Source organism: Varroa destructor, unplaced genomic scaffold, assembly GCF_002443255.2.
Source record: "Varroa destructor unplaced genomic scaffold, Vdes_3.0 BEIS01000004.1, whole genome shotgun sequence".
Taxonomy (NCBI): Eukaryota; Metazoa; Arthropoda; class Arachnida; order Mesostigmata; family Varroidae; genus Varroa; species Varroa destructor.
The window spans coordinates 52681933-52706402 of record NW_019211457.1 but is presented as its reverse complement, the minus strand read 5'-3'; the positions used below and the strand labels follow the sequence as shown (position 1 = coordinate 52706402).

Below are 24470 nucleotides of genomic sequence, written 5' to 3'. Positions count from 1 at the left end.
CGCGAATAAAATTTCAATAATAGAAAAGAATTATGAAATAATGAAAGCTAATAAATATCTAGGAATTTATTGCCATGCTTGGCTGATTGAAATGACTAATATATACTCAAAATATCTAAAAAAAAAAGCTAATAGAACTCATGCGATGTCACTTATAGAAAAAATGTGCGATTATTTCTCTTCAAATTCAAAGGATTTATTTAAAAAGTTTATGACAAATAGCGGGAAAGAAGAATGTCAGAAATGGTAGTACTTCTTGAAAAAAAAACGCGGTAGGTGAGCATGATGAGAAATTATGTTGTAACACTTCTTTCGTAAACTGCACTGCTCTCGAGATGAATAGAACAAACCGAGTGACTGATCATTCTGTACATCTCGGCAATTTTTTTGTTATCATATTCTATTTATGTAAAAACTCTCGTTAAGTGGATAATATATATTATTGATTGACTAATATATTATTGCATATTGATGATTTCTATCCGTTTCGTTTATTATTAAGATGGTTCACCCATTTAAAGAACAAGGCACCTTGTGCTTGATATCCAGTGAAGAATTCCCTATTTAAGATAATTTTTGTGTAAGCCATAACTTTTATGAGCAATGCGTGGAAGAAAATTTAGCCCCTTTGAAATAATCAAATTTTCTTTTAGGTTTTATCTTATTTCAATCAGAAAAGTCGTGCCTTTTGTTGAATACGAAAAATTATGATCATGAAACCCTTATATTTCACTATTTTAAGCATGCTTTCCTTATTTGTATAGAGAGTAACCAATATAATATAGAAGAGTGCGCTGCGTTAGATATCATTTGCCATAACAGGTAAAAAGGCTGTAAAATCCTGAATACATCTATTTACAGTTACAATGAAGTAACCCAGGTTACGGTAAAGTCTCTCGTAGTCTGTAATGCCTCATGATTGGTAAACAATTGTTAGGCAAACTACCATTGTGCGACAGATTGGTGTTCTGCAAACCAGCTCACGTGTAATAATTGTTCAGTACTAAAACACATTTAAGATCTTTCAGTTTATCGTGCTCAGTTCACCGTAACTTTTAACCTATAAGTTACCTTATTTACGTCATACGATTACTATTACGAAATTATTGTTGTATTTTCATATCATATGTAAGTCAATTTGTTTATTAAATATTTTATTGTTATTATTACATATATTTGCAAAAATTAGTGTATCTATAGGCGCATGCGAAAATCGTAGGAACAACGACTATATATCATTCGGATGCTAGAAGGATTCTAGCTAGCTTATCAATATTATTATCTTTATTATCATGGGATGAAAATGTACACTGAAAATTTGTCAATGAAATGTGATTTACATTTTCCATGTAAGAACATCACACCTCCCTTCGTGGCGTATTCCCAGATTTTCGAAATCCATACCTCACTAAAACCTTTTCTTCTAATGCTTTATGATGTAACTTAAACAGTTTAACTATTGCGATATATTCAAAACATTAGAGAGTTGCAATTGATCTTATCTGCTTTTAGTGATGATGTAACCCTACAACTCTTGTCTTCATATCGGCTCTAGCATAAATTTGGCCCGACACCTTAGGTGTAAGGCAATAAGCTGTAAATAATGGAGCTTTCGTGACCCTTTTGCCTTTTACTTGATAACTAATTGTTAGCCGTTTCACACGCGTCTATCCAGTCACCATACACATCGATCGCTTCCGATAAATATGTAATTTGCGTCTGGAAGTCCTCAAGGCAAACTCGGCACGAAATTCGACCTGTGTTCCGCACTCGGTCCATTTTTACTTCACAAGACTTCTCGTGATTACAAAAAGGGCAGTTGAATAGAGTGGCGAGAGCCTCGATTTGTTTTCGTTTTGGGGGCGGTTTGCGGCTACTTCGGCGGCGACCCATCCTCGATGATTCTGGTCGAAGTACAACGGGCGTGCCCGTTAAAGGACACAAGACTGAAAAAGCGCAAAGGTTGGTAATTGATTTGTCAAGTCGTTCGATGGGCTGCTTGCACAAATCTTTTATTGACGTTAAACTAAGACTGTATTATTGAGATGATGAATAGGCCTTATGTTGAAGCATTTCGATTCAACATATAAGTAGAAATAGGTAAACACATACAGATACACACACATTAAATAGTCGCGCGTTTATAGGGATATTACAGTTAGACCCTTTTAAACTTGAAATAAATCAAACATTGAACGGTAACTTCCATACAATGATAACACTAATTTGTTTAACAAGTACTTGCAGTCCGGCTGTTCCATAGTACAAATGAATTTTAAACACAAACACGTGGAAGACATTGATGTTGCCCGCTCAAATCAATGCGACGCGTTAGCAATAGAAAACTCAGCAATATAATAGCCTTTCATAACTATCATTTGTCATACCTCTGCGGAGGTGTCTATGCACACGCAATATCGAAACCCGGAATCTGACCAAAAAGCTGGGTTTGAATTGAATCGGTCGCTATTTAGCCCTTGAAGCGGTTTTCTTTGCTCTCACCTCTCCGCGAGAGAAAAGGTCTCCTAATCGAGTAATACAGTACGGAGCAGGCTCGGAGGCGCAATCAGAGAGGGTTGGATATTACCGCCGTGACGAACAAAACTTGATCTTCGTACGTTGCGTGGAGTTGTATCTACATTTAGTATGTAATCCAAAGAAAGCCATTAGGTTGGTGTATTTGTAAAGTTTGTTCTGTCACTAATAAAAACAAGTCGTTCTACCATAATTATAATGACAGATTAGTTTATTACATATTTGCCGTTCTCTATGACCATCCTTCGTATCTCAACCATTCTGTCCCACCAGCAACGTGCACGTCTGGTGGCGAAGAACTTGTTCAACCAGTCTTTGACACATTATTCATTCAATCGTACATCACCTGTTACGAATCTAATTGCAGCTGATTGGAAAGGATGATAATCAGTCGGAGTTAGGCTTGAAAAATAATAGTGAATTTCAAGACGACTTAAATGATGATTTTTGTGCGAGCCTGCACTATTATTATTACGAAGAAAGATTACTCTGTATTATATATCGGAGTTTTCTGTTAGATAACTTCGTTAACTTCACGCCACTACACCCAATCCAGATTTTTGTCAATCGACTTGTTATTCTCAAGCATTTCCAATTTTATACAACGTTTTCAATCCCACTAAACGCAAATCACGGTCCGTTTGGATTTGATCCCACGGTTAGGTAAATCTCCCGGAGCTACTTACTCTGCTGGTATAAAGATTTGTCACCCGCAAAACAACACGTTCATTCAATAATTCTGCGAAAGAGCTGTGACTGATAGAAATAGATATGTTGAGACGTAATGAAAACCCGTGCCCACTGGGGCTCTTTGCTTACTTCGTAGCACACGGACTTTCAATAGTTTGTACCTTTTCTTTCAGAAGTGCATTCCGGCGAGTCCCATTAACCTCAAATGGCTAACAGGGCCAAGGTACATTTTAAAGGTCTAAGATGTTATCTTTAATGTAACAAGCCGCCTTCAAACGGTCCTTGCAGAGATTTTATGAAATACGGCACGTTCGATCTCAGCGAAAAGGTCTAGAAGAGCACAGTTTTTTCAGACATGAAATATCTGCCTCAAAATAAAAAATATAATTTAATCGCTGCACAACGTAATTGCCAAGGAGAGATGCTGCTTTTAAGGTCGTAGCGAAGTAGGCAAAAAGTTGAGAAACAAACAAGGAAACGTTTTGAAAAAGCAGATACTACCTATGCAGTAAGCCAATAGGCGTTATGCAGCGATTTATCTTATGCTTCTAATGAAGGGCTTGTTACCAGTCAGTTGAAGTTCGGTGTTGATTTATGATAGCGATATGACTGGCCCGGCTTTTTGTAGAATTCGCGCATACGACATGGCCTATAAAACCTCTGATTTCACAACGAATGTTTTACGTGGCGCTGCCGTTACCATGAAAGAAGCACCTGTATTTCTTTACTAAATAGATGCAAGGTAAACCACTGTGAATATGCTTTCAGCAGGGTCCTGGTTTCAGCTACCATTAGTGATGCGCCGTAGCGAATTGAACGACGTTTTATTTCACTCTCAAAAGTATAGTTCACACCCTAGAATTGTGGATAAAAAAGTATTTCTTCATAGCTTTTCGACTAAGTTAAAAAGGTTACCAAGTAATAATCATCAGCCCGCTATAATTTAGATGGATTCACTTTCTTTTAATGAGAAATTATTGACTTTCATAGCGGTTGATTACGATAGTCTTCCGTATCTGATAGATTGATACACAGCTGGAAATCGCATTCATTTTCATCCTACGTTCTCTTATTGCTTTATGCGCTATCTCGTGATGTTTAATTCTACTGAGTGTAACGCAGTTGCGGAACACACAGCAAACTATCCTTTTCCAGTGAACAGCCACATCCGCGTCGTTTGAATTGGGAATGGCTTTGTTGGTACGTCAGATCCGGATGTAGCTTCGTTCTAATTTTAGTCACTTGACTGATTCGTCTTTGAAAAATTATCTAAATGATAGGGAGATGCACTGATTGGACATTTCTACAATAAGTAAAGGTCGCTATCTGCTAGCGTATTTTGTTAAAAAATACATCGAAAACTAAGCGAGAATTTGGCAATACAAAATAGTTGTTGTTGCTGAACAGAAGCAAAATCGGCGCAAAGTGACAATAAGGTCTACCGGCAGTTACAATACGTACCTTAAAAAAGAGACTTTGAGCTTCAAGACAAGCTTCAAACCCGGCTGGTTAGTAGCCGCTCTAGAATGCTGACAATAGGGCTTACTTGAACCTACATTTTCCCTTAAAAGAGGGTAGGGGCATTACACTAAATCGATCTGCATGGCAAGGCATACATGAAACTCGTGCTTTAACTGCCTTATAACAGTGTGTACCGGCGTACAGTTAGATATAAAAACGGAATTAAGCGGCGCATAGCAATGCCTTATTAAATTTCGTAGACGTAAAGCGGATTTCTTTAATGAAAACGGTTCAAGCATCGTCATTGGTTCAACCATTCCTTTAGTAACTGCGTGGCCTTTACCTCGCTTATGAAGTGAATTTGTTCACTAGAATAGGATAATTTGATGTAATTGTATATATATGAGCGTTACAAAAAATATCGCTGCTGTTAAGATCTTGAGCACGCAAACTCAAATTTAAAAATTAGACAGTATCTATCGGACTAAAATTTTTTCTCACACATTTTGTATATTTGTGAAAAAAAGAGTAATAGAGATGTTATGTCTTTAATACAGAAATATTCACTTGTTTGGTTACTATAAAATGTGTATATACGCCTGGGTGCCGTTTTCTAGAAGGACAATATTGTAAACATAATAAAAAATAATAAACAACGCATCATTTAATAACCGTTTCAAGTGGAAACTTTTTCGTTGTTGAAAGCGGCTGAGATACAATAATCGACATAAATGCGTATTCAATATTCATTGTTCGAACGGTAATTGTGTCATTGTCATCATTAATTAAATGAACTTATTGCTAGAATCGAGTAAAGGCACGGCACCTATGCAGAAATTTATAGCGCGAAGCGCAAGCGAAGGATACACAGCGTGGGGCACTTAAGTCCTGATTTTTTCTTGCGAATTGTGTTTACGACTGTGTCAGTGGTATTTTTGACGGTCATGCTTAATCAATATAACTTTCATTCACCGCGATTACATCTCCAATTCAGGACGCGATCATTTTTAAAATATTTTTTCTTTAATCCGTAGCTAATTTATTCTGTAAGAAATATGTATTTAGCGATATTTGTAGGTAGAGATTTGAAGTGTCGATTGAATACGCCAAAGACAGAATTCTTGAGAATTATAAAGAAATAAAGAGGAAAGAGAGAAAGAAAAGAGGAAAGAAGATAAATTTTGAACCGATAGCAGGCTAAAAATTTAAGAAATGCGAGAGCTCAGGGCGGTTAATAAGTGTAAAAGATGCAAAAGGAGTAGGAAGCCTCCAAAAATAACGATTACATGTTATTTGGCCGTCAATCTGTATGTAAAAGATCCGGTGTACAAAAAACTTTTCTAGTTCAAAGTTGATACATTTTCGAGTTCTTCAAATCTAATTTCTGTTAGTGGTTTTCCGATTTTCCTCGTAAAAATCTTCCTCGAATGTTTCGGAAGCTGTATGAGAAGTGCGAATAATATAGACGGTTTATTTCGGGCAAAAACGGGAGTCCATGGTCTTGGTGAAGGCTTGTTGCGAGTGAACAGATTGAATAATATCTCCTCTATGTGAGAATTCCCAAAACAACGCACTGATTTTTGCTGAGTTCGCTGTTTTATGCTTTCTTTGTCTCTCATATATATCATGATATATAATACACTCTACTAAACCATAAATTTGTGTCGCAATCGTAAAAAAGTTGGTAACTTATATTTGTTTTATTCATCCACAGAATAATTTGTCAAGAGAGACGATGTATTCGATTTATTGGTCAACAATCAACCATAAAACACAGTGTTAACTTTTGGTGGACAGTGTTTTTTGCCAACTATTATGTTCTCTATAGAAGCTGTGGCTTTACATCTGCATTAAATCTTATTCGGGAGGTCTTAACGGCTTGTTATAATCACCCAGCAATTGGTACGCCTCCATACATTCTACGCAAGTTGTGTGTACGTAAATATTTCGATGGACATCAACTCATTATATGGATATATAGTGTCCCAATACAAACAAATTAATTCTAGTTACCCGATATTGACCGCCACGTTTTTAAATCCGCAGTTCCCAACCTAGTGACCTGAAAAGCTTCTCAAATGGATGCTTTTAGTTGTCCAGCTTCGTGGTAACGTTATTGTCCGGGCAAATTCGAGCTTTATTTACTTTCAAGTCAGGCAATAAGTCGTTTTGATTGATATAAATAACTACATCCATGTGGCACTTTTTTTAGTATTAACTCAGACATATCGAAATTTAAAATTTTGAAAGATACTATCCGGTACCCTCCCAAACGCATAAAAACGGAATCTATTGACATTGAATTCGTTATTTTAATTATGGGTAATATCTGAAATGATTACGTGTTATTTACTAAAATAAAAACAATTTATTTGTATTCCAGGTTTTTCGAAAATTTAGTTTCTATGATCACTTTCGTTCACTTTTTACTTAAGCTATCATCATTTATATTATTATTGTTGTTGTTAAATATAACAAAGAGTCTGTCGACTTGTTTTAATGACGAAAACTGATAAGAGATTTGACGAACACTGATTGTATGCAAGAGATGAGGTCCTGTTTCACAGAACTTCTCCGCGTTTGTTACTTAGAGTAGCCTTCCGCATTCAACTCTTCGGTTATTTTGTTATTCTACTTCATGGGCCTTTTTCATGGCGCCTAAACAACCCATATTATTGTATCTGTCATAATTATTAGTACTAATCATATATACACAATCGGCAATTTTTCATCCCCGTCGTCGATTGCAGGAGTCCCGGTCGACAAAGACTGAAGAATCTTACACAACCCGACAACTGAAGGGTTCTGAGTGATCTCGATATATGTATATTATATAGTTATCTTTCAATTTGTCATATGTATACGATGATATCATTATTATGAATCAGTAGTTCAATAAGGCGATTCGGATATCGCACAGTTGTTTTCTTGTTGTTTTTCATATAATATAATGTTGTAATAGATTTAGTGTATAGAAACCATGGTTATGTCTGAGGTGGGCCTAGTTCAGGGTCCTTGTTCTCATTGCGTCCGCTCATGTATCTGAAGTGTAGTTACATTTATCAATATATACTTTTATATTGCACTACATATCCTAGATACTTGTAGTTCTTTGCGTATATATATGGTCGTCTTCGTCCTAAGCAACCGAGTTTTACGGTTTACCCTCATTTAGAACATGAGGTGCATATCATGATAAACCTCTTCCAAGTCTGACGTATCAACAGACACGCGCACATGTACAAAAAGCTTTATGCTAAAGTTCTTCATTTTTATGATATATTCTATGCCTTAGCGATCAGTTTTTTATCATCTCATAATTCATTTGATCGTTTTTAAAAATTTGGTCGGTTCCTATTTACTAAAGCGTTCTTGTAGAGCTATCGAAATAAGTAATTTTAACTTTAATAACAATAACTTTAAGAGTTTGGCAATTTTGTAAATTAATGAAAGAGAAATATATCTTAATAACCCAGACATTGACCCGGGTCAAAGCAAGGTTAGACCATGAATTCGTCCACTTCAAAGAAATTCGTAGGTTTATTTTTTGCTGTAAAATACAAAAGTTACGGTCTTCACCAAATACATTCTCATTAACGCACATTATGTGCTAATAGATGAAGCTCTCCACCGGCCAGAGTTCTGTCCGACATTATATTATAAGAAATGTTTGCGTCCCACGATTTCTTACTTCCTTGAATATTTTGACCAACGAGCGCAAGCAGGTTTGTTGTATAGCAATTCTGCTTGCTCAAACTTTCATACAAACCCACCAGTCAACCCTGATCTTTTGATAGAAGCAGCTGGGTCGGATCTTAAGCGTTCCTGTCAATATGCACGCACGTACGTGAGTTTGTGTGACTTGCATCTGTATAAATCAAGTATCTATTTTTAAATGAATCCATCAAATCACTGAGCCTTTAACAAATCGTAATTAGCAGTTCAAGATCTCATGCCCTTGACAATTTGTTATTCCGCATCTTACCCTTGCAGGCTCCTGATTTCCCCATTTGCACCATTCTGCAAAGGCACTGGATGTACCTCATAGTCGAAAGTTGAATTTTTTAGTCAATAGCGACCGTTTTGAGACCATCTTGCTCCAAAATCTCGAGCACAGCTATGGCCCCGTCATTGAAAATGAATGAGAGCGAGCCATCGATTACAATACAGGCATCAAACATTCGCGAACGAATCTCGATCCTTTTGGCAAACCCGCGCGGCTTACTACTGAAGTCTGTCCCTAGAGAAAAATATGCGATGAGATTTACATGAATATGACATAGGCAAGACTTAATACCGATATAAATTATATGTTTAGTGCAATGACGAATTTTGTGGTAACATTGTCGGATGTGCTGGTCATTCCTTAATATAAACGAACCTCCACTTCGCGGAATGAATTCGTTAAATAACGAAAATTATAATACTACAATAATTAATTCATATTGTTCAGAACAGTGGTTAGATGTTTGCGCAGATGCGAGCGCCAGTTGCACTTACCAATGAAGACAGGGTCCCTTATAGTGTAAGCCATGAGGGCTTCCGAAGGGTCGAAGATGAGGCTATCATTAAACTCTGCTGTAACCTAAAAGCGTATAGACATACCATTATATAGATATTATAATGAAAGCGGGCATGTATTTTGTAAAGCTCTAGTCCGCTAATCAATTATAATCGCGCTGTTTAAGAGTGACTGGATAATATAAACTTCATAAACTTTGGCACAGCTAGTAACTGAGTCTAGGCTAATAAATACAAAACCTATCACACAAATTCTTAATATTCGCTTGTCTACAGCAGCTACCCAAAATAAACTATTCGACTTTTTGTGTAAATTTATCACAGCTATATAGATGCATAATAATAAACTCTACCTCATCGATTAATTTCTGGTTGTCGACTCCGACATCTTTTCCCGTTTTAGTTTGCACAATTTCAAGAACGCGCTTGACGCATTGTGGCGTCACCTTGCTAATATTAAACGACCAAGACGTTGACCCAGTTCCCGTGCACATGGTCACTCCACTACTTTTCACCTTTGTGGGTTTCGAACCATCGATAGAGATCTCATAGTATGACACCCTGCAAACACAAAGACATTAGTATAAAATATGGAGAGAGGCCGGTTTTATATAAATATAAAGTTGTGATTATTATGTCGCTCCACGAGAAGCTGCTTAGTTGCAATTGACTTTCATAAAAACAGGGTACACAGATAATAAAATAAAGCTATACGTTATAGGAGGAAGCTTGACGAAGATTGACGATTATGTATAGACAAAGAATTTTGGTAAGCTCCTAGAAAAATTCAAGTAACTGCTACACGTGCAGTCCAGTTCATATCATACTCAGCACGCGTAGATGGCCGAAACGCCATTTAATTTTTATAGATTGCTAAATCTAGTTATCAATCAAAACTGATATGTCAAGCAGTTATAGTCACTCGACACTGGCTATATCTATTAGAAAAATTCAAACATTTCGCGTATAATATCGAATTTATTTTATTTTACCCAACCTAATCAAGGTGAGAGAGCGACTAACCTTGAAGACAGAGATTCTCCAACAAACACCTCATTAAGTGACTTAATCGGCAGTATTCGAACGGGTGCTGGAGGTTTCGCGGGAACAGGAGGAATATCAGTGACTCCGGTAGCTCCGTCAATATGCGTTGGAGTCGCAGGCGTGGCCGGTTTATGCTCTTCGTTAATACAGTCGATGAAACGATATTCGGGGTACTGCAGCTGCTGATTATGTAGTTCGATTGGAGCTTCGAATGCGTCCTTACCTTGCACAGTCACCCGGATACGCTGTCGCCATTGCCATCTGCATAAATTAGTCAAGGGACAAACAATCGGATCATTTTGGAAGGTACAAGCGCGGTGTTGCGGTAATACGCAGTTATAGATTGAATATTCAATTCCTTTTTGATAGGATACTAAGAGCGAACATGCAGTAATGTAAAATGTCATACGAAAACTGGTGATTGATACTTGGCAAGATTTATTGCAAATTGATCGTCCATTAGCAGCAATTAGTTTTATATAGCAGCTGATTGATGAGTGGTGCACAAATTTGAAAGCGTACTTTAAGAAACATTCATTTTCTAACAATAGGAAATAATACATTTGTTTCTGTCAGGACGAACAACTAGCACAGAAAAAAAGATACGGTACTCCAACTATAATTAAAAACGGTTTGTAAACCTACTATGAAATGGTGGTAAAAACTGCTAGAAAAATTAGTTCTCTACCAAAGAAACGGCGACGTCCAGGCACACGTCATTATCCGCAATCTAAATATACTTTTTCACACCGGTATTCTTGGTTTTATTTTCATTCATGGTCATTGGATGCGTTAGGCATAGCATAAACAGACGCAATACAGCAGGGCTTCTCTGGTAGCAAGCCATCGTATTTATGAGCTACCTAGAGTATGTCAACAAAACCTGTTGTCTCACTTCACCTTAGTGTTAGCCAGACGCCCAGCAGATACGAAATCATGTCATCTATGCAGGAAGGCGCCAACTCAGAATGGTCACTCATCTGCTATAGAATTTGCTAACTTTGTCATAAAAATGTCATTTGTCAATAACATTTGTCCCCAGCTCAACTACTATGCGTTCACAGGGACCAGCATGACCAGATATTTCTACTAAAAACTTTTTCTATCAAACACGTAAGAGCAGCTATACCGTTTCCTGTCTGCCTACCTGAGGCAAGAGCAACACAAAAGTAAGAGGGATCCCGATCACTGCTTTGGAATAACTTGCGCCACAATGCGCCCGACTCTAATTATAAGAGCCCTGTAGCTAGTTGTTTTCGCGTCTGTTTCCACTCCAACGTGAGATACTTCATGCAAGAGCAGCTCGTATATTAGCTAAGCATGTAATACACTAATGTGACAAAAAATTAATAATCGGACCAGGTATCGGTTAAGTTGATCGGACTTCTCATTAATGTGTCCAGAGTAGTATTCTTCGGCTGAAGATATATGAGCAATTTATTTATTTAAGTATTTATCAAGTAAAATTTACGTTAAGCTTTTATTCAGCGGTACACGAAAATTTTTCTTTGCTAACGTTTATCAAGTACAAGTGAGGGCGGCCTCACACTATGATGCAGCAGTTAATAATGCGCGCTGCTTATACGGTGTATGTATGCTAGACTCATTATTTACTACAGGTGTTTCCGCTACCGCTTTGGCTTGTGCCAGATAGGGAAAATCCGCTATCATTGTCCGACCTGTATTCAAGCGGAGACTATGGCAGACCACGATAATATTTAGTTCAAGAAATCACTTATGTAAGACGAAGTTGTAATAACGTTTTGATATAATTTAATGATTAAAAGGTATACAACAGAAACTTCTGCTAATACAACAAAAAAAAATGGCCTTACTTATACAATATAGGTAGGAAAGGCGACAGTTTTTTTTATTATTGAAGCAATTATCGTGTAATAAATATTAATTGATAAAATCACGACTGGAAATACGGAAGAATCCTTGTTACGCTCGACAGAGGGATACGGCTTCCAAGTTCATGAAACTAATGGTTATTGAATGACCAAAATCAGACAAGTACTTCTGAAGAATCGGTACATAATAGGTATCTTAACCGAAAGAAGCAATGCATGCAAAATCATCTGCGCTAAGTAATCGCATCAGAAAATTTCATAAGAACCTCTGACAGAAATCCTAATCGCATCAAAGATTCAATACGTCGTTGAAAAGAATTGATATTATCCTTTAAGAAGTAACAGCTTAGTTTATCAGACAAATTAGTAACGAGGCTGCAGTGCTCTCAAGTTTAGAAAAAAAAAAATGCAGATACAATCTAAAAAAGTAAAAAAACAATCCACATCGAGTAATAGGTTATGCGAAAGACTGAAAAATATTACATACTTCTGTTTCTTGCGCTCTCTATCTGATCAAAACAATAAGTACTAACAATACACAATTGTACAGCACAATAAGTACCTACTTATTGTGCTGTACTTCAAACCTGAACTGTCCATCAAGTAACTTCTGAAGCGCTCTTGGGAAATCTTCGGTACAATCTCCGGGTAGACAGAGGTAGCCCACAGACCGAGAAGGGTCGGAGTTGATCCCAATAACCGGTTTGTCGCGTGACAAAACTTTACTCGCAGCCATTAGGAAGGTTCCATCGCCACCTGTTGTAAAAATCACATCTGCCCACTCCACGTTGGCGTCTGTATACTCGAAACGATCCACGAGTCGAGTTTCTAGGCCCGCCTTTCTGTAAATATAAAAATTAACCCCCAAAAAATACTGCTTAATTTGCTGTTAACATTTGTTTGACTTTGTATCCACTTCAAATGTAAGTATTTAAAGATGTAGACTTTTTCGGAATTCGGTTTTTAAAGTTAACCGGACCGTTTCAGATTTATGATTGTTTTTAAAGGTCTGAATGCTTAAACTCTTAAACTTAAAACCTAAATAAAAAGTGAGACTTCAGCTGTAAGCAAAACAATCGAATTTTCCGAAATTTACCTATCAGATGAGAACACTGAGGCTCCCAGAATGGAGCCTTAATGGACGAAAAGATTTTAGTTAACTTCAGCGGCATAGATATTAATTAGTGCCAAATCAACAAACGTACTCTCACAATTCTAATTTTCTTCAATTTTAAGTGAGGGCAAATGCCACAGAATAATAGGTCCGGAGGTGTACCTGTCAATATTGTTCATATAATATGTGTATGGTTAATATTGAGAAATATAATGTAATGCTGTAAAAACGGTGTAGCTTCAATTTAACACCCTATGCAATTTCTTGGATCTTTTGATGAGGTTCTATTAGAAAAAAAACAATTCAGAATTCCGTGCACTCCAAAACGCGTTTCACCAGGTTAATTCTCGAATACTTTTAAGACTATGTTGTTACAGACCCAAACACCGAATAAGTAAAATCGATAGTGAACTATTATTATCATATCAAATTAATTTTTTTAGAAGCTGGTACAATTGTATCAGACACAAACAAACGGCAATAATTATTGACATTATTTTATCATTAAAGCTGCACGAGCTAAATGAAAGTCATCGCATACAGAAACATAAAAATTACAGACGACAAACCTATATAAGAGTTATTCAATTCTTGCCATTAACAGAACAGTTCAATCTCTTCTTTCCTTACATTCGAACCTGTTTCAGTTATTTATTAGATAAAATAATAAGTGCTCAAACAAAAACAGTGAACAGCTTTGCCCCATCTCGCTTACATCGAGCGAATATCTTTCGGCCTCCTTACGAAAACCGTCTTTGTCGGACATACGGCAAGGTGTTGCAAGGACCGTTGATCCTCGATAAAATACACGAGCATCACTTGAGGTTTTCCCACTGTTTCCACGTTTTCGTTAAACAAGCTGATTATTCATATGAGTTAAGTATCTACACATAGACCGACGGCCGAAAATGACGGGATTCAGTCAATCGCGAGTTAAGCTACCTTAAGGGCGATATCGGTAAAAACGACTTCCCTGTGCCAATCCTTCCTGTGTCTACAATCGTTTTCCTCATGAGAAATAAGCTGGCATCGATGTTTTCAAGTAGAGGCTGTGCTAATGGTAAAGTTACATTTAAATCATGCAAATTGTTGTTGTGCCAATCGTATAGAAATCCTGGAATCACTGGAAACATCCTGCATTGGTAAACATGTCAAAACATGGGGAAAATTGTGCCAGCAAAATATTGATGAAGCTATTGGAATGCTATAGCTCGACACCGCATCGATACAACCATACAGAGGGACTCTTCCCATGATTCCTTTGGGCACAAGATGCATCTTGAAAGCTAAATGGCAAACTTATAGTTTAAAAAAAAAGCATTCAATGGCGCATCATTTTAATTTCTATTTATTCGTTCCAGAACTTCTATGCTAGTTGTGATACAGGTATAATAAAATAATAGAAGCGTATTTGCGCTGAATCCAATGCAACACAAGGCATCGAAGTTGAACTATCGAGCACGTCACGCCATAGGAAGAGGTCCGAAGTAACGGCAGACAACAGTCTATAAAGTGTCTTCCTTAAATCAATCCTCACTGAATCGATTATCGTCATACGTAACTGCGAACGATTCTTGATTTAAAGAAAATCATCAACGCCAAAGCATCAATCATTGTTAGTGATGGTAGATTACTTACCGGAAAAGGTTGCGAATAAAAGACGATTTTAGATACGTATAATACAAGAAGCGTACAACGCCGCCTAGCGACTAAAGAACGGCTAAGACGACAATGTGAGCTCGACATTGAATAGTTAAGAAACAATACGTGTTTTAGACTTACCAGAAACGAACTTTAATATGTCTGCACGAAAACAAATAGCAATACATTGTATAACCTTAAAATCGCTGAATTTGCAGAGGCACTTTGGATATTTAATGATAGCGCAAGTTGTGACCAAACACTCAGTAGTATAGCAATAATCTCTTCTCTAGGATACAAAAAATACAGAAACAGGAAGGAAGCTAGGCTTACATTTATTTCTTGTTATTCACTGCCAGATCGATTATTGACAATATATTTATTATTCTATAATGATGCCGTCACAACACAAAAAAGTGGTGCGGAATTTCGCGCGATTACCGACTTGTCGATACCAATTATGTAAACGTTCGTCCAATCGGCAATTGAGTTTCCCTATTTTAAAGTATATCAATAGCGGTCAAGGTCGCTAGTAATTATCGCGCAAACAGCAGCGCTCGTAAGCGTTTGGCTTTGAACGGAGAACTTGGCTCCTCTTTTGTGTGATGCATTTCTACCCTTCACAACTTTATAATGCCTTATCGGTAGTAATTGTAGTATTGTTCAGAACAAAACAAATCGAACGAACAGGTATGGCAAGCCGGTTCACAACTGATGCATATGACGAAACTAATAAGGACTGGTAGTCATTAATGGTAGCGGACTTAACCTAATACAAGCGTCACGACACAGTGAGCTATGTTGTGCTAATGGTCAGCCAAATAATGTTACAATGTCAAACAGTAATTTCACGCGTGAAACGATGCAAAATGATAAAAATCGTACTTAAAGTGGTCTGCTAAACTGTCCCGCCCTTATGGGACACTAAAATATACTATTGCCCATGTACGAACATGCACACTGAATGCAATCAAGAAAGCAATAACGTGCATTTATAAGTAATCACGCAACTGTGCTAAATCAGCTTGGTAAAGCCACCACTATTAAATGCTGGACAAATTTATATAACACCATTAATCTGTGCACATACTCCTTACACAAACAATTTTAAATAAATTGAACTAATCAATATTATATTCTTATGGACTTTAAAAGATTCACTGAGATGATCCTAAAGAACGTATTACCATATACTTTTTTAAATAAAGATGTTCCTGTTTTGACTTGACTTAATGAATCTGCTTGATCACTAACCTTGTAGTATTACCTCTGCTAAAGTACCTAGATAATCCATTTGCGTTAGGATATAGGCAAAAATTATTCTCACGCATCGTGCTCTCCAACATATCTTATAATTATGCGGTCAATCTTCTGATCGCTAGAGTAGAATGACTGATAAAAGAATAATCTCAGATAATCTAATAGTAATCTTCTGTTCGCGATTAGGACAACCCAGGACCACGAATAGAGTAAGGTGTAACGTTAGTAGTAGATACTACAATTTAAAAAATGCTGGCTGAAGTCCCACAATACAGCCGCAAAAACTTACATGTGAGGCCTAACGTCCCTAAACCTAAACAAAATAAGCTAGTATACTCTTTAATAATTATATGTATCCATATGTATTTTGTACCTGAGGGTGTCGACCACAAGATCTCTGTTCCTCGAATGAACGTTGTGATGATGTAAAAGGGACTGGTAGTCTGAACCCCGTGCCTCGAGCTGTAAACAAACAGGAAACACGATTAAACTCTTACGTCGTCATTTTTTCGATATCTGGCACGAAATGTACACAAAATATGTGATCTAAATGTACACTAGTCCAACAATTAAACAAAATGAAGCTTTTCGCCTGTTTAGTTATAAAACATGGCTATATAAGCATTACGTAAAAAGTGTGTAGTAAATATTAGTAAAAGGAACGATAAGACAATTTCGTAAAGAAGTTTATATATATATAAAAGTGTGGCAGAAGTCATTTGACAAGTTGGAGGTCTGTATTTTTTTACTCTTTTGCTGCTTAGACCGGGGTAAAATATGAATTCTCAGACTGCCAAGAGATTTTTACCACACCACATGTATCCTGGACAACTTAATAATAAAGAACGGGACGACAGACAAATTATCAAACGGTATCATAAATTTGATTGAAAAGGTTTTGATAGCTAAGTCAGCCTTCGGAAATATCATAATAGGATAATTGCGGGTTAACCAAATGGAAATGCCAACTCTAAATAGGAGCAAACGTCCCATAATCTTATACCCCGCAGCCACTTGAAAGCAACATTCGGACTCCAACGAACTATTCAGGAGAAATCAATATGATTGCCCACTCCAGATTGCCCACTCGCGCACAAAGGGCATATAAGGGATATTGGGATTGGCAGTGAAAGCGTAAGAGGCATAACGCCCCCTCAGAAAGGACAGCTGGTATTCACTGCTATGGGGCCAGCAGTAGGAGGTGACATGACAGGGTCGTGCATACGATATTCAGCTACCGACTGACATCTAAACGTCAACGGAATTTCGTCGGAAAGGCTCTCAGGGAAGCTCACAGTCACTTCCATTAGAGTTGGCATACGGTTGCTTAATATAAGCTATCTGTATAGTTCAACCGTACTGCGTTGTACCCTATGCTTTGTAACCTTGAACTTCGCCAAGGCTCATAAATAGGAGACATTTCGTACAAAAAAGGAAATGCTTTGCGACTCTGTGATTAGAGACTGATTGATAGTTCTTCTTGAAGAGCAAAGGGTCGGTTTATGGTGACTAAGTTGCTCTATGCATTGGTTTAAGCAGAAAGCTAATAGCAATGATTATTATGCAGCCTATACGTGGTAAAAACTGGTTAAACCCCTGCCAGTCTAAATTTAGCTAGATGTATAAAATTTAAAATTCCTAAATTGATTCAGGGACATATGTTATAAGCCACTTTTCGCATACACAAAATATGAGCTATAAAACTCTAAAATTTATAATCTCAGTATTCCTGTTAGGATTCTAGTCAAAATGTTTACAAAAATATCAGTCGACCGTTTATTGTCAGTGTTTCGCAAGCTGACTAATGACCATTTCCGGGACAGCTGCTAAGAGTCGACGGCTCAACGATAAACCAAGCAATAATCGATAACAACCGACATAGCAAAGGGCTGGCAAACGCGTCAGTCCTCGAATATGGATAGAACAACTTAGACCCTACGCTTGATACCACATTACCAGCCACGGAGTTAATTTCGCGGTTTGCCGGCCTCTTTCAGATGCACATAGTGCTGTAAACGGCTTAACAATCTCTCACGAGTAGTAAGCCAATAAATCAAAAATGCCCCAATTTCGGGTTGACTTTACCATTCGTTGTTCAACCCTAGTTCTAGGTCTGCGTGTGGCGTTAGTACTATAAAACATTGTGCTATAACAAAAGCACCTCCAGCAAAAAAGTAACAGACAAAAGTCGAGAGGATTTGAAGTCTATAAAGACGTTGCGTGGCTACAAGGCGGAACCCTCACATTTCATAGCTCCAGAACCACTGAAGTGTAGAACGACGTCGGAGCCTCAAGTTGTGAGCCACTGCACGCGTCCAAAGATTGACCAAGAATAAAAATCCTTTAATACGCTATCTTATGAGTATTTCAGGAAGATCTTTTATCTATATATACTTACATATAGATATACATAGTTCGCAAATACTTCAAGCATCAGGGCAGATTATCCAACCATACAAGACTAAGGCCGTTATTGGTATAAACGGATAAAATCGCTAGAACGAATGGGCCATGTGCTAATAGGCGACAACGGCGAACAACACACAACGAATATGCATTGCATGATAGCATCATTATCACGGCATTGCAGTGGCTGTTTGTAAACGCCACCGAAGCTGCGGAACATTTCTGCCAGTTTTATTCTCTTCGTTGCGAACGGTAACGAATTATTATTCATTAATTCATAGAGATTCATAAACGATCGGATTAGTAGAAACGCATAGTTAAATTAGGCTTTCTATAAATTGGAAACCGTATGCAATCTTTGAACAGAGCGACCCTTTATATTTCATTAATCTTATGAATGGGCTTGCCGTTTATAGATAAAATGCCATTAGGTCGAACAATAATGTTTGTGAGAATCAGCGTGCGATACTGTTTGAATTTGAGTCCGGTGCTTGTCTTCGTCTATGAATCAGTGAACTACAGAGGAGGCGAATGTAAACAGCCGTTAGAGCTATGAACTGTCAACATCGGTGCTCAACAATCTCAGTTCGGTATTACTACTGCTGCTGCATTCAGTACCAAGAAACAACTGTTCCAAGTCGCAGGAGTTTCTCAAGCTCTGAGACAATATAGTCACAGATGGATAACGCTCTCAATTCCAGCATTTGTTAGATACGTTACGTTTACTTACAATTGATAACAAAGCAGCGTAGCAAAAAACACCGAACGTGTACGTACAAAGAGAAACGGTTCACAATAACGTCGTCGAACGTTTTACTAAACATGAAGCGTATCAGCATGATAATGACATAGTGAAATTACTAGATATTTCTGTTTGTGAAGGCGTATACGGTCCGGAACACTTGGCTGCTGATGCATAGGTGTCTTTAGCTACCTGAACGTGCTACCAGCTTTCCCGCCATTTTTTCTCCGGATAATTAATGATTCATCATCATCACCAACAACAACAGCCACCGGAGACTGGTCCCAGGTGAATGCTATTCACATCAATACATTATGGAACGAATCAATAATTGCTCGTAATAACAAATTACAAACATGTTTTATCGTGCGATAGCTATTTGACTCCGACCTGCCTCACTAGATGTTCCTCGGAGCTCAGTGCCGAGTGCAGAAATAAGTCTCAATTACTTAACTATATAGCAATCACGTAAACCGCGCACGTAAAGCGGCCGCAACAGCCTGCCATCGCAGGCAGCTAACGAGGCTAACATTTGAATTGTTTTTGTTGCCGTTCATTTTTTTTCAGTTGTCACAGTCCTCTTAATAACAGATTTAACAAGTGTCAATCGTAACCATATCGTACAACAGAAGATGCCTTCGGAGGACAAGTGCTCGACTTGAATTAACATTCTCAAGCCGAAAATCACACATTCAATTAGCAGGCTCAGTTAATTAAAATGATCTCGCCATTTCTAACTGCAAGTTCAATTTTTCGAGCCATAATGCCATACTGCTGCGTAATTAGTATTCTTGCGAGCTTGAAGCGAATAATTGATGCTGTTATCAAGAGGCAAACACAGTTTACGCTGATTATGAATAAGATGCCAACGGTCGGTGATAGACTGCGTGTCCTAAAAAAATTGCACTGAAGAACCAAAATCACCAAGACGATTACAAGACAAGGAAATTCTATTCCTTGTAGAAGCAGTAAACAATAATCCAAATGACCGAAATGCATAACATATCCGAAGAGCTAAAGGCTTCCTGAGACTCTGCAAGACGCGTTGACAAAATATGTTTGTATGCAACTCTAAGCAAGAATTGTGCAGCTTGAAAAAATACGCTAGGCACATAAGACCACCTAGATGGTTGAGTCACAGACTGTTTTTGTGATTGAGTCACTTTCAGAGCAAATCGTAGATTACTCGTAATGGAAGATATATAATTTCGTTGAGCATCTGACACCTTCCAATTGTCCCACTCAAGACAGCTATGGTTACGAAGGTCCATTAAAACGCAGCTTGTATAAGCTAGACCAATAGGAGAACCTGCTACTAAAGATCTGATACAGGAATCAACGAGTGAACTAGAGTAGTCCGGTTTTTAATCAATAATACAGTACTCGCAGCTACCGCCTAGCTCTCGCGCATAGCAGAGTTCACATTAGATCAGACCATCACTGATCAGTCCGTAACATTGATCTATAACTCTAGCGCACTGCCTTTGGTTCGCTGAGGGTGTGTACATTTGCGAACTCATCTCGCTGATATGGACACGTCAAACAAACGTATTTACGCACTCTCAACTCAGGTCACACTCACGTCTCGAATAAGCTCTTCCTCGCTGAGCTCCTGATGTCGCCGCTTCTCGAATTCTAACCGAGAAAACTTCGTAAGCACAAGAACACGTTTTGGCGCGAACGGTTGATTGCAGCCAGCACAGGACGCGGCAGACCCACTCTTGCTGCCAGCTCCAGCATATTCGTCTCCTGGTTGCACTCCGCCATCAGCTGCTCCAGCTCCGCTAACGACTCCGTCGCGCTGTGCCATCGCAGACCTCACTTCCGGATGCAGACTAAAGGTGAGATCATTAATACTCTGGCCGAAGATCGTTGATCCGGTGACACCTGCAGCAGTAGAACTTGTCTCACAAGTGCCTGCACGATGACGACTCGTTGCGATGAAGCACTCGAGCAAATGTTGTTCGTACTCTTTTCTACTTGGCTGTTGCTGCTCCTGATTGATGATCTTTTGGGTGAAATATGCCAACTGTTGTTCCGGCCTCAATGGCTTTAGAGGCTGTCGTCGCTGTTGCTGTTGTTCAGATTCTTGACGGTAGCGCTGCTGAAGTAACACCTGTACTAGTTGTTGTAGGAGACCTGCGATAGCTCCTGAAGGACGACGCCTTCGGCCGTTGATCCCTGTAGGCACTGTTGCTGATCTCAGAACCACAGCAGCTGCAGCAGCGGTGGAAGCGGCTGCCGTCGCAGTTCTTCTGCTACAATCGGCCGCACCGGAACTGCCAAGAGCAACGACGGAATGTCTATTAGCAGTTTGGCCGCTGGTATGGGTAGGGGTGACAGATAGGGCCGCGGGACGCGATAATTGATAGCCGATGAATTGTTCACTACTGCAGCAGGTGCAATTGAGGAAGGGGCTAGTTCTGCAGTTGGCGACCGTCGAGGACTGCCGTACCCTGTGGACAGCAGATAATGTCCAGCAGGGCTTCGGCGACGCCTGGCCACCTGAAACGGATGCGTCTGGCCGTGGTGGGTGCAGCGCTGGCCCACTGCTACTGCAGGATATCCCCGTGAAGACAGTGGCCGAGCGTCCCGATCCAGCCGGTGTTGACGTGCAAGTGAGGCTCGTCGCCGCGGATGAGATTGGTGTCACGGCTGATCTTACAATGCCAATACCGTTGCTGGTCGTTGTGGACAGAAGGCGACGTCGGGCGAAAAAGACGTCGGTCACCGGTGACGCTGCTGCTGCCACCGCCGCCGCCGCGGCTGTTCCTGTCGCGCCTGCTATGCCCGCTTCTGCAGATACAGTGGGCAGTGGAGCCGTGGCCGCTCGTGAGACAGTGCGGCAAAATAACCTCATGCTAATCAGCCGGCCACTGATACAACATGCCTGGTCGAGCGAAGAGAGGGAATCGGTCGCGCAAGGGAAGGGCCGTCAATACTAACAGACCGCTGAATGGCTGCAACGCTCCACCCCAGTGGCGAGCCGATCCTTGGCGCGGTCTGCCGTCAGCAGCAGCCGTATGACCACGCAACGTTCTCTCGCGAATCGCGACGGAATGCTACCCTACTGTCGATGATGACAGTAACTATCGGCTACCTACGGTTGACGCTACACAGCGGCGGCTGTGACGCTGATGAGCGCTTTCAATGCAACGCTAGCTAGCCACGAAGCGATCGTCCGCCCGTCCGCCCGTCTGGTCACTACTGCCTGACAGAGAAAACCGACCCGCTTGTCTTACGCGAAGATACGTGGCTGACTGTGATTTGTTAGTAAAGTTCGCAAACGAAGCAGCGCGTGTGGCTAAGCTGTGTACGATGTCAGATATTCACTTGTGAGAGTGACTTGCGGGCAAATAGTGGTCAACCACACACAAATCAGACGAAGAGATCACACGAATAGAAAGGTCCTTCGTGAACATCGAAATAACAACGAATCGTTAAGTAAGGCACTTGTAACAATAATCATAATGAAATACAGGCGACTAGAATACCACGACGAATTTGAAAAAACGCACTCGCACTAAATGATCGTACTGACCACAGAAAGTTTGTGCACGTGTATACCGAACCATCTCAGTCTTGCTAGACCAAGTTTGAACATTTAACAAGCTAGAACCAGCTGGAGAAGATCGTGCACAATCACAACGTCGATCACGACCTCGATAAAAGTCACAGGGCAGCCATCGATGCCCCAGCCAATCCACAGTCACGGAAGCAGCCGGGAATTGTATCAACCCTATAAAGCACTTGCCCCAGACAGAGACTGAGCAAGAAAAATACACGATTCTACCCCCGTAATACTGCTGCTACTTAGCGCCTGTGTAACTCCTGGCGTACCTTTCACGCTTGATGTTCAGTTGTTATCGCGATAATGACGGACAATGGCTGCAGCGGCAATTGGTGTCAACCTTAAGGCGGCGACGTCAATAGTCACCATCAGGAAGAAGAACGCAACAGGTCGGCACTACACGCTCGCCGACAAACAATGAAAAATAGGCAAAACGCCGATCAAATTGAGGTTACTCATTTTCCAACGGGGGTGAATGGCGAAGCCCGTCTAACAGCAAAGTACAACTGAACGAAAAGGTGGGAGGGTGTACGATCGGATGGGCGATTCGATGTGGTTTAACGTTTAGCATCAGCTGGGACTGCAGCTATTTACCTTTGCTGTGGCGTCCACCGTAGCTGTTGTTACTATAGGTTACTATTCGGAAGAATACGGGCAGCAATGATGCATCAATGGCCTTGTTGTTGCCGTACCGGTGTGCCATCCATGCAAATACAAAACAGTAGAGACAAGTTTTGTGGTATGATAATGATAAACACACTTACACAAGCATGATCGAACACCCAGTTTATAACATAGCTAGTCCTTCTCTAGACTTCGAGACAGCTCCTTTCAGCTAATACAGCAGGTGGCATAAATCGCACGTTATGAGCGGGCAATAGAAAAGCGCGATGAGAACTCATCCGGTGAAAATCACATAATTCGCAACCTTTATCGAATGCGCACCAGACACAGCGTTAAGAAGTGGCAGCTGTCTGAAATGCGCGCTTGTGCGTTATTCGAAACAAGCGATTATAAGCGATTACAAGCGATCCGCGCTAATTGCCGTTAGAAACAGAGCGATAAAGTGCTTAGAACGCCCGTCTATGCCACTCGTGTGATGCGACTATTTTCTGAAGTCCTGTCAAGTGATGGCAAACCAGGCAATGCTCGTCGCATTCGATTGGGCGATGACCACTTTCGAAGCAGTGCGGCGTCCCGTGTACGCTAGCAGAACGAAGTACCGTTGCTTTAGAAGACGTTACCAACTGTGATAAGACCGTGGAGGTTACACACAGAAATGTGCTGAAATTGATTTATTCACAGGACCCGCACATCTCCGTCTAAGGAATATTTAATTTTTTCCGAACAATGCTACCATTCAATGAAGAGTTTTTTTTCTTTGTCGGAACAAGATTTGGTGCAGCGCGCAGTGATAACCTGTTATAAAAATCGCCCAGTGATTCCAGCGAAGATAATAGAATTATTAAGAGACACTTTTCATTATCACTCATCAGCTTACTTAGGTTATTTCTAGGAGCAAAAAGAACCTGTTTTTTGTGCAGTAACGCTACCTAGATTAGATGCGTAGACAAATTGGTAGAAAAGTAATTAACCCCATCCAAAAACCGTAAGGATCGTACTAAGTGGGAA

General features: G+C 39.6%; 2 protein-coding genes across 6 annotated transcripts; both read right to left on the bottom strand.

The window, feature by feature from the left end:
• Positions 1–1233: 1233 nt before the first annotated feature.
• Positions 1234–2381, bottom strand: LOC147756346 (transcription elongation factor 1 homolog). 2 transcript variants are annotated; one of them, XM_086987599.1, is made up of 2 exons: positions 2246–2381; positions 1234–1946 (listed from the first exon to the last, which is right to left on the bottom strand). In XM_086987599.1, the coding sequence occupies exons 1-2, from the start codon at positions 2298–2300 to the stop codon at positions 1642–1644; spliced, it is 360 nt and encodes a 119-aa protein (XP_086843725.1). In that variant the 5' UTR covers positions 2301–2381; the 3' UTR covers positions 1234–1641. The 2 variants fall into 2 exon arrangements, with proteins under 2 accessions (XP_086843725.1, XP_086843726.1); XM_086987600.1 differs by having other exon boundaries at positions 2123–2260.
• LOC111249078 (uncharacterized) lies at positions 1708–22802 on the bottom strand. 4 transcript variants are annotated; one of them, XR_015326780.1, is made up of 9 exons: positions 20850–22677; positions 16493–16581; positions 12692–12946; positions 10231–10512; positions 9561–9768; positions 9187–9271; positions 8672–8926; positions 2503–2635; positions 1845–1946 (listed from the first exon to the last, which is right to left on the bottom strand). XR_015326780.1 is itself a non-coding variant. In XM_022802423.2 (7 exons), exons 1-7 carry the CDS (start codon positions 22125–22127, stop codon positions 8751–8753), a joined length of 2373 nt encoding a protein of 790 aa, XP_022658158.1. In that variant the 5' UTR covers positions 22128–22802; the 3' UTR covers positions 8208–8750. The 4 variants fall into 4 exon arrangements, 1 of the variants encoding a protein (XP_022658158.1); XR_002672767.2 differs by lacking the exon at positions 2503–2635 and having other exon boundaries at positions 1708–1946; XR_002672766.2 differs by lacking the exons at positions 1845–1946; positions 2503–2635 and adding an exon at positions 8208–8511.
• Positions 22803–24470: the final 1668 nt, after the last annotated feature.